At 56.3% G+C, this 16781-nt stretch overlaps 1 protein-coding gene across 1 annotated transcript in view; it reads right to left on the bottom strand.

Moving 5' to 3' along the window:
- Positions 1-16781, bottom strand: part of LOC119099034 (interference hedgehog) — a 60371-nt gene that overhangs the window by 31924 nt on the left and 11666 nt on the right. The window contains exon 2 of the mRNA XM_037222087.1: positions 6310-6401. Within this exon, the coding sequence (XP_037077982.1) occupies positions 6310-6370 (61 nt within the window). The 5' untranslated portion in view covers positions 6371-6401. The remainder of the gene's footprint in view (positions 1-6309; positions 6402-16781) is intronic.

Genomic DNA, 16781 nt, shown 5'->3' with positions numbered 1-16781 from the left:
AGCTTTGGAACAATTTCAGTATCTTATGCCTATTTCCGAGCAAAACTATCATCAGTTCTTGAAGATAAGGCATCATGGAAGTGACGTTTATCATCTAAACTGTTCGTTGTTGAGGGACGGTGCGACGGCTGAAGCGATCTCAGATGAGCGTCAGTCATGTGGAGCGGAAGCTGGCGCGTAGGTGGTGCGGCACACGTGTCTTACAGCACGACACGGGAGCATCGCGCATGTGTCTTACAGCACGACACGGGAGCATCGCGCATGTGTCTTACAGCACGACAAGTGAGCATCGCGCATGTGTCTTACATCACGACATGGGAGCATCGTGCATGTGTTTTACAGCACGACACGGGAGCATCGGGCAAATGTCTTGCAGCACGACACGGGAGCATCGCACACGTGTCTTACAGCACGACCAGTGAGCATCGCGCGTGTGTCTTACAACACGATACGGGAGCATCGCGCATGTGTCTTACAGCACAAGTGAGCATCGCGCATGTGTCTTACAACACGACACGAGAACATCGCACACGTGTCTTACAGCACGACAAGCGAGCATCGCGCATGTGTTTTACAAAACGACACGGGAGCACCGCGCATGTGTCTTACAGCACGACACGAGAACATCGCACACGTGTCTTACAGCACGACAAGTGAGCATCGCGCATGTGTTTTACAAAACGACACGGGAGCACCGCGCATGTGTCTTACAGCACGACGCGTGAACATCGCGCACAGCTCGAGAACCACGCGGTATGCTCGCCAACGTTTTCACTATCTTACTTCAGCGTACTTGGGTCGCCCGATGCTCTCTTTCGACATGATTAACAAATCAAACGCAATTAAGCAACTAGCTGACCAACAGCTCATTTTCCAAAGCTGCAGCGACGAACATCAACCAGACAATAAGTCTGAGATGCTACAAGCCACCTTGATTGCCGCGCGACTTTCAAAATGGCCTGCAACTCTGCAATCAGCGGCTGCACCAAGCGTCGCTTCTGGTATGCCGACTGTTTCCATGACCCGTCCGCACAGTGATTAGGCTGCACCCAACACATATCTCGGGCGCCTTGGTTGTGCCGACAAAGGCAGCGGTGCCAGAGGCGGCTCCGCCCACCCATCTCCTCACACCTCGGCTCTGGCTCTGGCCCGGCCTCACACCTCGGCTCTGGCTCTGGCACGGCCTCACACAACGGCTCTGGGTCTGGACCGTACCTTACACCTAGGCTCTGGCTCTGGCTCTGACCCATACCTCACATCTCGACCCTGGCTTCAGACCGGGACCTCACACCTCGACGCTGGCTCTGACTCATACCTCACATCTCGACTCTGGCTTCAGACCGGGACCTCACACCTCGACTCTGGCTCTGACTTATACCTCACATCTCGACTCTGGCTTCAGGCCGGGAGCTCACACCTCGGCCGATCCCCGACACGGCGGCTGGCGAGCCGGACCAGCCGACAGGCGGCAGGCGGCAGGCGGCGGCGCCAGCTCGGCCGCTGACAGGCTGACGGGCAGCTGCAGGAGGAGCCCGCTGCTGGATGGGTACCACACCAGGCAGCCCTCTCCATCAACACGGCATGTGGCGAGAGGTATCGTACTACGCGACTGCGGGGCGTTGAGTTCAGACGGCAAAAATAACTGAGGGTTGGTGATGCTCCATTTCGCAGGGCTGAACCGCTGTGAGAAGCGGCGGGGGATCAAATAAGAAGAAAATTGTTGCATGCAGAATGTACGATGCGCTTCACATCAGGCCACTGGAGAGGTGTCACTTCAGCAGGCTCAGTAACATCTGCCCGGATCACATTGCTACAGATACACACCCGCATGTGTGACTCCTGTGCGACGATGCGGATCGGATGCGGATGCGGATCCTATGTGGATCCTATACCTATGTGTCTCGATCTTACCATCAGAGTCGCACATGATCCATACTTATGCGCCTTGTACTCTGCGCCTGTCTTGGCCACGACGTGCCATCCGGGTTGTAGTTCAACCACGTTTGTTCCAAGGCTGCCTGTCTATCTTGTCTGTTCCGAAGTGACTGTTGCTGTCTTGGACGACCTGTCTGCGTGCGGGATCAGTCAGCTTGTTTGTGTCTATCCCAAGACAATTTATTCACTTCTCTGTCGCCCAAGGGCGATGCTGCGATCTTGTTGGAGGGTGGAAAGCTCTGTATTCTTGAGGCCCCGACCATGCAAAGGCTTCCTCGGGCTAACTGACTTTTCAATATGTTCCGGCTGATTGTGCTTGTGGCTACTTTGTAATGCAATGTTTAATTATGTATGTGCATAATTTCCGGTCCTGCCGACAGTGACAAAGTCGTTTATGTTTCCTTACACCCAAAGTCATATCTCACTTGTCCGAGGCACGGGTGACTGTCAGCCGTGCCAGATATATGCGAATTGATTTAACATCGTGCCTACCAAACGGACGTTGGGGGCCGCCTTTTTGGCAATGATATGTGGGAACATAGCCATCATGTGTGGGATTCTACGATCTCAGTGCAGCTCTAGCTTTCAGAGATTTGCGTAAAACCATCCAACAAGTCTGCATGACTTATCCCATTATTGCTGGCAAGCATGTGCCTGGATCCCGAGGGTGGATCCAGCATTCCATTAGGCTCCTTGCTTATGGGATCCTGGGATCCCTTTCCGGAACCTCAGGCACATGTCCCAATTGACTGAAGCGTCCTCTCGAGCCAAACAAACGCCTTCTCTCCGCCGCGACGGGGTTCCTGATCATGAAAAGGCAGCCTCTGTTCCGAATGCGGTCTCCCGCCTTGCTGCGGGAGATGTGAATCCCTCCTCTGTTCCCTACCTTGGAATGTCACTGCACAGAATATCAAGTGAGAATATTGACTGAGATAATCGTGCGCTGATCATCTCAGTCATTAATCTTCTGTTATTGTCTTGATAAAGACATTTTGCCAAAATGTCAACCAATCTGTTACTTCATTCTTCAGGGTTTTCTCCGAGGAATACGGCTGTTGCTACCGTCTAATCTATGTAAATAATGCTCCTCACGAATGCACTGAACAACCCCTTGAAACTTGGCATGTTTGCCCAAGCATCGTTTTTACATGCTGTGTCAACATTAAAGGGCAAACATATCCGGGAGTCCTGGGCCACATTATGCGCGGGCGTTCATTGCAATTGGCTATGTTCTCCTCAATGTCGATGTCTATGTGATAAAAGTAAAATTTGCCTACTGTTTAGTCCTTCGGAGTTCAAAGAAGAGACGTGTGCATAAAAGTATGATCTAATATAAACCGAATGTACCATTGTTGGCGGCGGTAGTTTCAGCACAGCAGATATTGGGGGATGCATAGCAGAATGAGGAATACTGACAGCAGCCTTTGCTGCCGTACAGTCACATGGTTGTTTGCAGCAGCGAACAGTCTGACACTTTGCATTGACCAAGGCGTAGGATCAAATAACTACCCGTTCATTTGCCTATTAGTCTTGCAGGCGCTTTAGGTGAAACAGTTACGTGTATGAAGTACATAGAAGCAATATTTGATATTCCGTGCAGGGACGTTCCAAAATAGAGAACGGAGAAGGTATTCGCATTTCCGGGTAGGCAAGCAGACATGTTTGCCTTTGCTGTCTAACGACAGACTGGGCGCCTGCTCACCTGGCTTGCCCGAAGGCGCCGGCAGTGCTGTTGCTCTACAGAAGGAAGGCGTAATTCGCATTCTACATTTTGAGAGACACGCCCAGACATATCTCGCTTTGGCCCGAAGCATTGGCGAAGTTCCCCCTGAAAAATGCTATTGCACTCAACGACATGCGGTATAGTTCATTGCACCAGCTTACGACACACATCGTCCCTCTTTCGTGCAGCAGTCCAACCCGAGGCAGCGCATTACATCCGGGACTTCGGCTTCCGCGGGCGCCCAACCGCTGTTTCGCATTACAGCCCGCTGGCCGCAGAGAAAACACTACTAAATCACCGCTGGTAGCATCCCGCCGATGACGGACGGCCCTCCCCACTGGGCTGCCTACTGAAGTAGGAGTGGGGGGGGGGGGCATGGGAGCTAACGGCGCGTGACCGGGACCGTGACAACATCAAAGGCGCCGACGGAAGCCGGCTGAGAGATGACCGTCCAGATTGGGTTGTGAAAAGCGAGAGACCACCGCAGTCACCGTCAGCACCCAGCAGACTGTAATTAGAGGTCTTCGCGGACCGGCTTCCGTCCCGGGTGGGACTGGACTGGTTCAGGAGAACCACAAGCCACACGGGTTGAAGCCGGGTCGTGCACCCAAGATTGTCGGCATAAGTTGACCGGGGCCAATTGACGAATCTGGCGTGATACTTCACACCTCAAACCCAAATGTCCAAATCTCTAATGTAGGATATCAAATGCTTCAAGGTCACAAATGCACCGGCAAGAGATACTTCTTCGCAAGATATGTTAGGCCGGGCTGAAGCGCAATGGGCATATGTGGGCCAGTGACAACATGTTTCCCATGATATATTCAAGCGAATGTCATTCCGCACGCATGAAGAGGTGCAACTCACGCACTTCTGCACATGTCTGCACCACATGCACAGACTGACACCCGGCACTCCATGTCTACACCCGGGTTCAGGGCCGACCGCGAGGCTTCTGTCATCGCGACACGCTGCCGCTGCGCTGTACCGCGCTGTTGCAGGGGGACAGGCGGCGCGGCGTGACCAGTTGGGGTCCGGTCGTCCCTCCCCCCTCGGGCACGAGCGACCGTCATCCGTCACCGTCACCGGCCTCGGTCGGCCATCTGTCATCGGCCGGCGCAGTCAGCGGACGGACCGGCCGCGGCGGACGCGGTCAGTCGGCTGAGCCGGCTCCGCCGCCGGCGACCGGCGGGTGCCGCGCGCCGAGCACCGGAAGCCGGCGCGAGCGCTGGTGGAGGACGGGAGGACGGTTTGCAAAGGGCAGTGAGGCGAGGGAGCTGCGAGACTGGCGCTTGTGGAAACCAAGCAGGGTTGTGCCACCATGGGTTCCAATTTTTCGAAGGGGATGTCGAGAGCTTACGGCGATTGATTAAGGCAACGGTGTGCAGGCAGGCGGTCAGTGTAAAAAGAAGACGTGAAGCGAGTTAAAGCCACTCAGAAATGACACGCAAACACTTCACGTCGGCTGTAATGCCGCCGCCTGTAAGTGTGTTCAAAAGGCCCAAGCATGTCCTTCGGAGTACCAATGAACAGAAGTGAGTCCCCGAGCTTCGAAATCAAACATAAGGAACCACCTGTGACGGCCACGCTCGTCTACTCGGAGCGGACGAGCGAGGTGCGGACATGGTGCGAGGTCTCCACAACTGAGACCAGGGGGCGCCAGCAGCCGGCTCTCCGGATGGGAGACCCTGTCAGCGCCAGCTCTCGGCCGCGCCCCTCAAAGGCCGCACCCAGCCGACCGTGCGGTGGTCGTGCGCCCGCTGGCAGCGTGCTGCCGCCAGGGAGAGGCGGCCAGTGCCAAGGACGGCTTCCGCCGCGCTAGATTCGCGCAGCTGTGATCTGGGAGTACCGGGCAGAGCGGGCTGAAGCGCCGCCGAAGCTGCGCAGCCAGGCACGCAGCCAGAGCTGTCAAAAACGGGGGCCGCGAGCCAGTCTTGATTGATGAACAATCCGTATTTGTCACCACCGCCTCTTTCTGTCGTGTTCGGCCTCGTGTGCCCGTGCTCGTGCACTTCGCGAGAAGACAAATCGCTGACTGGTAAGGCGGCTTGCTGACACTTGTGCAAGTCACCAGCACACCATCGCAGAACTAATCCTTGAAGGCATTTAACATGCATAGGAATAACACGTGTTGGCGCAGGCGGAGAGATGCTTATAGGGCTGTCAGCAGTCCACAATCAACGATCTATTCCGAAAACAGCCGTGATAGGACTTTGTAAAGGAAAAGCCCCACGGCGAAAATCTACTAAGTTGGATCCATTGTTCGACACGGCGTTTGGTGGGAGCCGATACTAAGGACATGCTAACGAGCTTGGCTGTTGAATAATGTCTATCTGTGACGATTTATTAGCCACGCGACAAACTAGCAGAGTGATTGCTTATTTGAGCTTGAGCGCGCGCCGACAGCCGACCACACGTCTCCCATGCAGATGAGCCCGATGCAGCGAAATGACGATCCATCAGCGAGCCAGCCGGCCGGGAAGCCTCAGTGATATCTCGGTCCACCGGTCGAGCCCCGGGGTTGCGTGAGCCGACGCCTCTCTGCCTCTCATCACCCGATCGTAATGACGGCCTGCGGTGCTATCACCTGCTCACGTGCCGCCGCCTCATCGCGCGCCTCGCCCGCCGCCACGCCGAGCGCGACGCCTCACCTTGCTGGGCGGCGATGAGGCAGATCCATCCGAGGGCGACCAGCAGCCGGAGAGGGAACATCTCACAGACGCTGCCGTGCAGCACCCATCGCCTGCAACATCGGACCGGCGTCAGCGGCGTCACCAGGGGACCGGCGTCAGCGGCGTCACCAGGGGACCGGCGTCAGCGGCGTCACCAGGGCGCAGGACCGGCGTCAGCGGCGTCACCAGGGGACCGGCGTCAGCAGCGTCACCAGGGCGCCGGGTCGCAGAAATTAGTTGGGAATGCGCCAACAAAATGACTATACATACCTCCGAAAAACCAAAAGCGGACTTCTCCCCAAATTTTACCAACCGCCTTCTCCAAGTTGGGACTGGAGCCCTCTAACTGAATGGGAGGCCGCGCCGTCGTCTGTGCCGGTCACAGGTCCCTGACGGGTCGCGCCGGGGTGCCAGGCGGTGCACAGGTCCCCAGGAGGTCGGGCCGGGGTGCCAGGCGGCGTTCATCCGCCAACTCGACAGACGCTTAGTCAGCAGCGAACGGCCACGGCACCGGTCGAAGGGCATATAATTCAGTATCCCGTGTGGCTCGTTTATAGCAACATGACAGGGGTTCTTCATCGACAAGGTTATTACTGAGCACCATAAACAGCAGAGGCGGCTGCCGCAGGTCTGCGCCGGCCTTGACCAGTCGTAGCATGCCTCACACTCCGCCGAGGTAAGCTCGGTACGGTACCGGGCTGCAACAAGCGATCGCTGTTCAAGGAACATAAGGCTGCAGTCAGGGAGATTCGAAATCTTAGGCATGTTGCTGCCGGCCCGGAGGTATGCTCAGATCGTATCCGTTCATCACCAATAGCTTATGCACTACATGGCAACACACCGCTTATCCCACGCCTCCATACAGCAAGGAACACGACTGGGTAATTTGAGATCCTTATGATGCATTGCTAACTGACAGCTGTCCTGAACGGCGTCTCTATGCCGTAATTCCCAACAATCATTAACACGATGCGCCGCGAAGTAAGAGATCCATTTGTCTGCGAAGTAATCGACCGCCCGTCCATGCATACCGACTTCATTATCTCACCGTTTGGGTATGTGTATGCGACTCAACTCCGGCGGCGGCACATCGCACACCGCACGGCAGCTGTGTGCGATGTGCCACTGATCCCGACTCCATTATCTCGCCGTTTGGGTATGTGTATGCGACTCAGCTCCGGCGGTGGCACATCGCACACCGCACGGCAGCTGTGTGCGATGTGCAACTGATCCCGACTCCATTATCTCGCCGTTTGGGTATATGTATACGATTCAACTCCGGTGGTGGCACATCGCACACCGCACGGCAGCTGTGTGCGATGCGCAACTGATCCCGACTCCATTATCTCGCCGTTTGGGTATATGTATACGATTCAACTCCGGTGGTGGCACATCGCACACCGCACGGCAGCTGTGTGCGATGTGCAACTGTGATATCCCTGCCCGCATAAAGTGTAGTTATGATCTTGACTTTTATATAGGCCTGTCCACTTTCAGCTACCTCGGTTGTGTTATCAGAAAGTGCGTGTCCTTTGCAGCACTGTCTCACTCTGTCGTATTAAGAGATTCAAATGGCCTCACCCACTGTAAGCGGGTAACGCGAGGGGGGCACAGGGTTAAAAAGGACTCCTGCTGGTAAGAGCCTCCTTCCCCAAGAAAGAGATCCCATACTTAGCCCGACTGATTTCGAGGTGTGGATTTTGTTTGTTTTAATTTTGTTTCTTGCCAGGAGCCAGAGGCCAACGGAAGATGCAATTCTGATTCTATGTTGAAGGTAATTACCTAAAGGTATGAGGCGTAAATGATCGCATGGAATGAGCCGCCGGCACTTTTTTAACGCCGCAGTGAACTTTTTCTAAACCGATAGCCCTCCTGGGATTCGCAGTACATTTGCAGGTTCTACAAAGAAGTGAGGACGGACCCCGTGGATTAAACGTACCTTGCGGACCGCAAGGACTAAGGTCAAAAACTTGTATTGACATGGGCAGCCTCTGTTCGTCTAAGAATGTTCATCTATCGTTCAAATTCAAGTGGCGAAAGAGCATCCAGCATGGTTTTGAACAAACGCGCTCACAGGTTTCAGACATGAACACCGATGCACAGCGTTGCAGTCTCCATTGACCGCGCGGGTTTGGAGTTGTAGCTAGCACTAAGCAGCCAACGAGAGGACGAAGGCGATACATGACTGACAGAAGCACCTTTGAAAACGCTATGACATAAATTTGTAATTAGGAAGGTAGTCCTTGCCATCGATTTCACTGCTGCGATTTCTTCAATAACGGGATAGACTGACATTTACAGCACCGCGAACTCCTCACGTAATTGTGAAATTTGTTTTTTGTGTCGCGCTAACTGTCAATATGCTCAAACGGCAAACGTAATAGGATATATATATATATATATATATATATATATATATATATATATATATATATATATATATGTAATATGCAGTCCAGTTTAATCTTTGAACGGTACGAATAAATTTGAAGTGCTATCAGAACCCTTATTTTGCGACACACGGTCGTTCCCGGGCGTGCTTCGTCCGTCGCCTGGCGTTATCTGCAGCGGCTAACACCGTTAGGGCTGACAGAAGCTGCTACCCCGGCTGTCGGTGTTCTTGGTCCAAAAATATCGAGAGCACGCATGCACGAGAGCACGCAAAGCACGCACGCAAAGCACGAGAGCACGCAAAGACATCTTAGTATAATTTGCTTCATCGGTCTATTCTGAAAAAGGGCGGGGTCCTCAGATAAGGCTGGATCGACTGTGTCAATACGCAATGTTGTCCCCATTTTGATCCATCCTATTGCACTCTAAAAAAGCGCTTACCTCACCTTCGCCGGGCAAGGGGCCCAGTGTGTAGAGAACTAAGGGCACGTCATTTCTTTCAGTCATGGGCCAAATGGCCATTTCATACCAGCCCGGTATGTCTACCGGCTGCCAAGCTGGCGATACATGGCGGGGCCTCCTGCTCGCCCCGGAACCCTTTAGAGGGATACATCACACATCGGTTCCCTCTCCGATATGGGAGATCCTCTCACCGGGCAGTTCTGACCACAGAATCCTGACCCCCCCCCCCCCCCCCCCCACTGACCCAAGAAGGTCCCTTCTCGCCACAGGTGTCCAATGATTGGCACAGAGCCTTCAGTTCGGCTTATCGTGTCCCTGGCTGAAAAGGAGTGGCGGTCCCCAGTTCGGTGCTGAGGCTCCTGATTGGCATTCACTGTTTCACTGTGGACTCTCGTCTTAAGTTTTCATATCTATCTCCTTTCATTGTCAGAGGCCCCCGACCAACGGAAGAGGACCTCTGACATTCAGGGTTCCGTCTCTGTCCCTGTTCTGAAAATGCGCCTCTGGCTGACTTAGAGCCCCCATATGGTATTGGTGATCCCTGAAAGACAAAGGAGCCTCTCATTGCATCAGGAGCCCCGACCAACGTAAATCGCGGGCTCCAGACTTATCCCTGCTTAGGAAATGGACTTCCGGGGCTCAGACCGACACGTAACCGGCTGATCGGTGTTGGTCGTCCCCGGCCCAAATACAGGCCCGCGTCCCAAGGGTTCCCAACCGGTGCAAGGGGCCGTCTGACCGACATTAGGGACGACGGCCCTACGGGCTGGCGTCCTTAATACGTCCTACGGCCAGCCCTTCTAGTTCTTCCGGTGCCTCAATTGGGGCCTTGATCGCCGGTTTCGGGTCCCGTGGGACCTAAGGAGGGGGACACGTGCCTTCCGTGTTGCTCCCTTCCCGCACCCATGACTGCAAGTAATGTGGAAATGCAAGACAAAATGTCCATAAAACTGCCTCACACTAGACGTATCTAGGCTGTGCTGTTCAGAGCTGTAGCTGCAGGTAACGTCAGAACATCTGTCAACAGCAGTTCTATCCGCCTGTTCAACTCTGCTGGCGCCGAGGTCTCGTTAAGATGACGTCCCATGTGACACTCCTGCTCAAATATGGGCTTATTACAAGGGATCTTGATTTGGCCGCTCTTAAATGGTCTGGAAGACCATACTGACCACCACCAATAGCAGTTTTGATAATTTAGAATGTAGCCAATGCATTCAGCTTCAAATTCTCCATGATCCCTTCGACTGTCCACAACCATAACATAGCTGCTTTCCGAAGACATCACGCTTAAACTGTGGAATTCTTCCACTAAAATCAGAAGATAGTGTTGACAATAAGCTTCTTCTCCTCCAAATGTCCCAACACTGCCATCCATCTACGATCGCAGTCGATCGCCTCTGCTTGTACCTGCAGACAACCGACCTTACCGTTCGTCACTGGAGTCAGGCGACCCCTAAATACGTTCCAGACGACAATGAATCCCCAGCGTCCACCTCAGAAGACAGTCCCTGACTTCTGTCCCTGAGTACAGAAGACCCCATAGCTCGTCCTGGAGACAGAAGATCCCTTAATCCTCTTTCGGGTGTAAGTAACGCACAGTGTCCGCCCCTGGAGACAGCCGACTTCTGGCGTACGTCCATGAAGTCAGCCGACTCACACCTTTCGTCTCTGGAGACTGGCAGCCCTTATACTACCCTAGCCGACAGTCAACCACTGACGTTAGTCCTTGAAGACACCGGAGACCTGCTAATCGTCCATGGGGATGGACAACTCCTATGCCATCCTAGGTGGCGGCCAGTACTAGTGTATGTTGCTGGGACCAGCCGCTGGGGCCAGCCGCTGCCCGCCGTCCAGTCTTGAGGCGGCGGCCGGACGGCGCCGGCCAGCCCGTGACGTGCTCTCCCGTGACGCGTCGACGCGTCACGCCGCCGCCCGCACATCTCAACAGAGCCGTGGGAGCGGCGCCGGCGCCGGCCTACGCGCCGCGCACCCAGGGGAGGGCCGCCGCCCGTAAACAGGGCGGCGGCCGCAGACGCGTACTCCGGCAGGCCGGCGCGCCCCTGCGCCCGTCGGCGGCGGCGGTGGCGGACGCCGTGGTGCGCCGGGCTAGCGCACGGAGGCAGACCCGCTGCTGGTGTCGCAGGAACAGGGTGGAGGGGTCAGAGGTCGCGCGGGCAGGTGGCCCGGATTACGCGTACGCGTGCTTCATGCCGTCGTGTGGCTGAGCGGCAAACAGTGCCGACTATCGGGCACCGCGCGTATCCGCGCGGCGCACGGGACCGGAGACCACTGGTCGGCGGCCATGCGCCCGTCTGTCACAGCGAGGACGGATCGGCCTCACAACGCGACTCCCGGCGCTGATGGACCGCAGGGCCCGCGGGACCACACACGCACACGTACCGTCGCGTGGTACGCACACGCACCGCGGCCAGGCCATGGACGACAGCGACAAGCCGCAGCGCGCCATCGCGCCCGTGACGTCACCATCCAAAACGTGCGGGTGGCGAACGCCAGTCGTCAGCCACACATAGCACGGTGACGCGCACCAGCTCGCCCCCGGCGGTGGATCCGGACCCTTCCCGCGGCGGCCGACCCGTCCTGAATCGCCTCCCGGCCCGCTGCATAGCCGGACGCGTTCCGAGAACTGGCCCAGGCCCGCCGCCATCGCCAGGCTCACATTTCACACCGGCAAATGGCTCCGTGCATATCGTGCCAACTTCGCTTCACAAGCAATTGCTCAAGATTAATGGGGCGGGCAATCGCTTCATCCCATGCCAGTTTCATTTCAATAAGTTATGACTTCCAGCGTGGGTGCGGTTCGCCCCACAGCCCACGTTTCGTAGCGGGCCGCTCTGTGTGCGGGTTTCTGCTCGGTGTACGTGCAATGATCGACCTGCTGTTCATACAGGCCGGCATTGCACTACGAACATAGCATGTAAGCAGGTAACTCACAGCTAGCGGGGCTGTACGTTGTTTCCTCAGTTACAGCAAGCTGCCCGCCTCATGAGAATGGATAGCCCAACGCCGACTCGACCGCCGTCGGAGCTGCTGAAGGTCAAGCCGTCGAAAGGACACAGTACTGCGGGCGTGAATATTGCGCCCCGCGTGCGTGCAGTGTGCTACCTCTCTCCGATGAGCCGTGTCGCCGTCGCATGCTCCATCCAGTCTAGTGCACGAGCCGCGTGGAGCACCGCCGCGAGCAGCCAGCTGGCGGCCCGGCAGCGCCACCTCATACCCGGCAGGGCGACCTCCGCGAGCCCTCGGCCGGGGGCGGCGGTGGTGGCGGCGGCGGCGGCTCCCGTGGCGCCGGCCCGCGTCAGGACCCGTCGGGGCGGCGGCGGCGGCGGCGGCTCCCGTGGCGCCGGCCCGCGTCAGGACCCGTCGGGGCGGCGGCCTGGCCGTTATTTACCGGCCGTAAAGATGGGTTTGGCGCCTGTCACGCGCTCTCCAGATGGTATCGGGACGCGCCGCCTCCAGTCCCGGTCAGGCCGATCCAGGGGTCACGGTCAACGGCTGCAGAGAGCGGCCGCTCGGGCTCCTGATCGACATGTGTGCGTCCATCGCAATTCAGCAGGACCAAATTTTTCAGCAGGACCAAATTCAGCTTGGAGTTGGTGCCGTTTTATGCACAACCGCACGTGCAAAGGTCCCTCTTTATCGCCTGGGGTTGGAAATAGTCTGTGGGAAAGAAACAAGATAAGAAGCGCGAGCACGGGCTACCTGGCTGGTCCCGTTCCTCATACATCCCGCGATCTTTTCTCGGCCCAACAGAATCATTCATTAAGGTCACCTGGGTGCACACAGCTGATGTTTATTGCCTCTGATGCTATTGTTCCATTGAAGGTATGTTTTGGACCGCATAGTTCAGAACACACTTTTTCTCAAATAACCTACAAGTTATTGGCTATGAATATCTTAACAGCTTTTGAGTATTTCACATTATTTTTGTTTAATTCTTGGCGTTGAATTTTACATGCGGCGCAAGACGCAAATAAATGACATCCGATTGCACACCTGCTTCATGTATAAATATGCCTTCGGCGGCCGCATGAATTTGCAGGAAGTTGACCTTACAAAGTTCACATGTTGTTCTTGCTGTACCTTACAAAAGAACCATTTGGTTACTCGAAACATTATTGTGTGCAAATGTATGCCGAATCTGAACTTTGTAGCTTGTACAGGTTTGGAGCGGGCCCTTATCGATGATATGCTCGATATCCTCCGTGTCCCTGTATGCAGATGTACCATGCACATACAATTATTGAGCTTATATTTAGGTGCCCCTGGTGGGATGGTCTATACTGCTGTGACTGTTCTTTAGCTCTGGATAGATCTTGATTCGCCTGGGTAGGCAGTTGTCCTCAAATATTCATACATAGAGCAATGCTATGACCTTAGGTCTGCGGTGTATGACAAGAACATACGCGAACGAGAATGCAGGGACAACTAGCGAAACTGATGCAGTCACAGTGATGCGGTACGTTTATTAGCGTCATGTTTCGAGCAATACTTGATTTGAAAACGGCTCTTCAGTATACGGCACTTCATTAACATGCAGCGTTAATAGCCCGTTGAGCCCATGACAGATACAGCTGCCGCTCAGACACCTGTCGGTCGCTTCAAATATCCTGAATGCGTCTTTATTCGTGAAAATGCAACTTAGGGGTTTGGCATTGGGGACCATTCGGTACGTCATGCTTCTCCCCCCCCCCCCCCCCCAGTCATACGCATGCACCAAAAGTACTCCAAGACATCATTAGATACTCCGGCCACGTCTCCGGATCCCCATCCGTCCGTCAGTTTTCTTGTGCGCGTTTTTCTCGCCGGGCCTCCGGAATGCGAGGCGTGCGCTGAATCCCAGCACCCCACTTGACCGCTGGCTTCGTGCGGACGCGTCCCGCTGCTGCGGATGAGTCATTGCAATAAGCTGTCTGCATCGATCCGGCTGCGAGCACCGCGGACCGGCCCGGCACCACAGTGCACCGTCTGCGATCTCCCGATCAGACCGTCCATCTGGCCCCAGACACGGGACCCACGCAGCCCGGCCACTGGACAGGGCAACCCACAGCCGTCGGCGCGCCCCGCCCGTAAATACAGAGATAATCCCCCCAGTAGGCGGCTCCCTGGCGTCAGTACCCCTCTGTCGCGCCGGCGGAGCCACCCGGTCACCATGTCCCCAGGGGCGGCGGCGTCGCCCGCAGAGGGCTGCCCCGCCAGCTGAGCTCGGCCACCGACGACAGAGGCGATTGGCCGCGCCCGCTGAGGTCACCCCGGCAGCACAAAGCGGCTGTCAGTTCTGGTCTCAACAATGTGTCTCGCATGCCACGCTGACGGTGGCTTCAGTTGGTGTCAGGCTCAGGACAAAGGGGCTAGATGATGAGGCGGCGTCTGGAGTGCCGATGCCCTGGCGCGCATTGCTGTCGGATGCAGAATATGTTGAGAGAGCTCCTAGTGTGCAACTTGACAACGCGGCGAATTTACTGCGGCGTAAAGCCCTTGCGACTCCGATCAGCTGTCGTCTTCCGAAGGGTGTGCATACTTTACCATGTATCATAACTTCAACGACACCTGCAATGTGCAGCGCATCAACCGAAGTTGCGGTCGCACTGCAGTTGGTCAGTCGCTCCCGCCCTCGACGACCGTGTCTAGCGAGACGCCCGCCCATGATGGCCGCGGCCTCACGCCCCTGCATTCTCAGCCGCGCCGCAGACTCCTGATCTCTTCCATGGCAAAAGGGATTGCGTGTGGCCCGCGCTCACGCCCGCGCGCCTCCGGCAGCGGCCCGACACGTACCCGCCATCCAATAACAGGTCAGGTCGTAAACGAGGCGCCAGTTCCAGGCCATTACACACCAGCTACACAATCCCACATCGACGCTGGGAGAATTTATAGCCAGCGACAGAGAGACGGACGCCGGGACAGGAGCGATTACAGCGGCGGCATCGGTGCAAGGATAGGAGCGGTCACAGGGGCGGGGTCGGCGCTGATCGGAGGAGGTGCGGTGGGTATCAGGAGAGAACCGGTCGGAAGCGAGCGCTGCACTGTCCGGCAACGTCGGCCGAGCGCCTATGCCGGCTCAGCGTACCCACGCAGCTTCGGCAGCCGCTGCGGCGCCACGAATGAGGACGTAGCCGGCCCCACGACGGTTCCACTGTCCTCAGACAAGTCAGAGCAAACTGACTTCGTGCGGGCCCGGAAGACCGACATTGTCTGCCCGCAGAGCACACCGCTGCGCATGCGAAAATGATTGCCTCTCCCACTGCCGCTGGGAATTCGCCTTTTGTGGTCTCAAGGCTGTCGCCGCCTCTAAGTCGGCGGCGCCGTCCGTCCATCCCGACGCGCCGAGTTCGCCTCTGGCCGCGCCGCGCTCGTCCCCGCCGCCGCGCCGCACTCGCCACCGGCCGGTGGGAGGTCGGCGTCCGTCTGCAGCGTCGATACGATCGCGGCGCGCCTGCGGTCCGCGCCATAAATCGCCGCTATTAATCGAGCCGTCATGTTCGGCCGCGGGCGGCCGCGTCACAAACAGGTCCGGCTGCGCTGCGATTGAGACATTCCCGGCGCCCGACCGCGACCCAGGGGCGGGTCCCGAGGGATAGAGGGATCATGAAGAAAGAGGCGCGAAGGATGGAGGGAGGGGACAACCGGGAAGGAGGAGAGGAAGAATGGAGAGGCATGGTGAAGGTGGTGATGAAGAATGAAAGGACGAAAACATGGATGGTCAGACGGAAGACAAATGGACGGAGACAGAAGGATGTGGACAAAAGTATTGCGGGACGGAGGGACAGATAGGGAGAGGAACCAATGCACAGAGAGGGAGAGCCAAGAGCATGGAGGAGCATGGAGACGGAAGGGCCGATATCAGAAGGGACGCGGGGTTGAAGGAACAAAGAGGCGTGGAGGGACGGATAGAGCATGGGTAACCATGGGATAGAGGGATGGAGGGACAGACGAGCGGGAACAAAAAGACGGAGAGACAGAGGGATAGGGCAACATAATACTGCGGAGCTTCGTTAACAGTGATGGGGGTGCGAATGCATGAAGGAAGGATACAGAAATTCGGACGGTGAGAGACTGACCCAGGAAAATTGAGGCTGTGGAGGAATGAAGGACCAGAGGAAGGAAGAATTAGTGAAGAGAAAGGCGGAAGGGAGGTACACATTGCCCCATTTGATGGTTGAGAGAAACCAGGATATCGCGCAGAGACGGACGGAAAGGGAGAGAGAGAGGGGGGGGGGGGGTATGGCGGCGGAGAGGAAAAGGGGAAAGTCGGTTCATTGACGAAGGGTGAAAGGTGACGAAATTTCATGACGAAGGGTGAGGAGGAGACGACTCTTACGGGCCAAAATATGAAGAAGTATGAGAGAGTGCCTCACCAAGAGCCACCGGAGACGTGAGAACCGATGAAGCAACAGCCACGTGGCAGGCGAATACCTATGTGAACAGCGCGTGGAGGACAGCGGCCTGAACAAAACGGGACATCAAACAGAATGCCGTCTGTCAGTGGCAGGCCCGCTGCTGGTCGCAGCATGAGCGACCATTCGCAAATCGGGTTATGACTGATGACAGCGTCGTGAGTCGGCGGTTCGAGGCTCATTCTG

Source organism: Pollicipes pollicipes, unplaced genomic scaffold, assembly GCF_011947565.3.
Source record: "Pollicipes pollicipes isolate AB1234 unplaced genomic scaffold, Ppol_2.1 Scaffold_2555;HRSCAF=2994_pilon_pilon_pilon, whole genome shotgun sequence".
In the NCBI taxonomy this organism is placed as follows: Eukaryota; Metazoa; Arthropoda; class Thecostraca; order Pollicipedomorpha; family Pollicipedidae; genus Pollicipes; species Pollicipes pollicipes.
The sequence above is the reverse complement of the archived record's forward strand: the minus strand, read 5'-3'. Positions and strand labels throughout refer to the sequence as shown.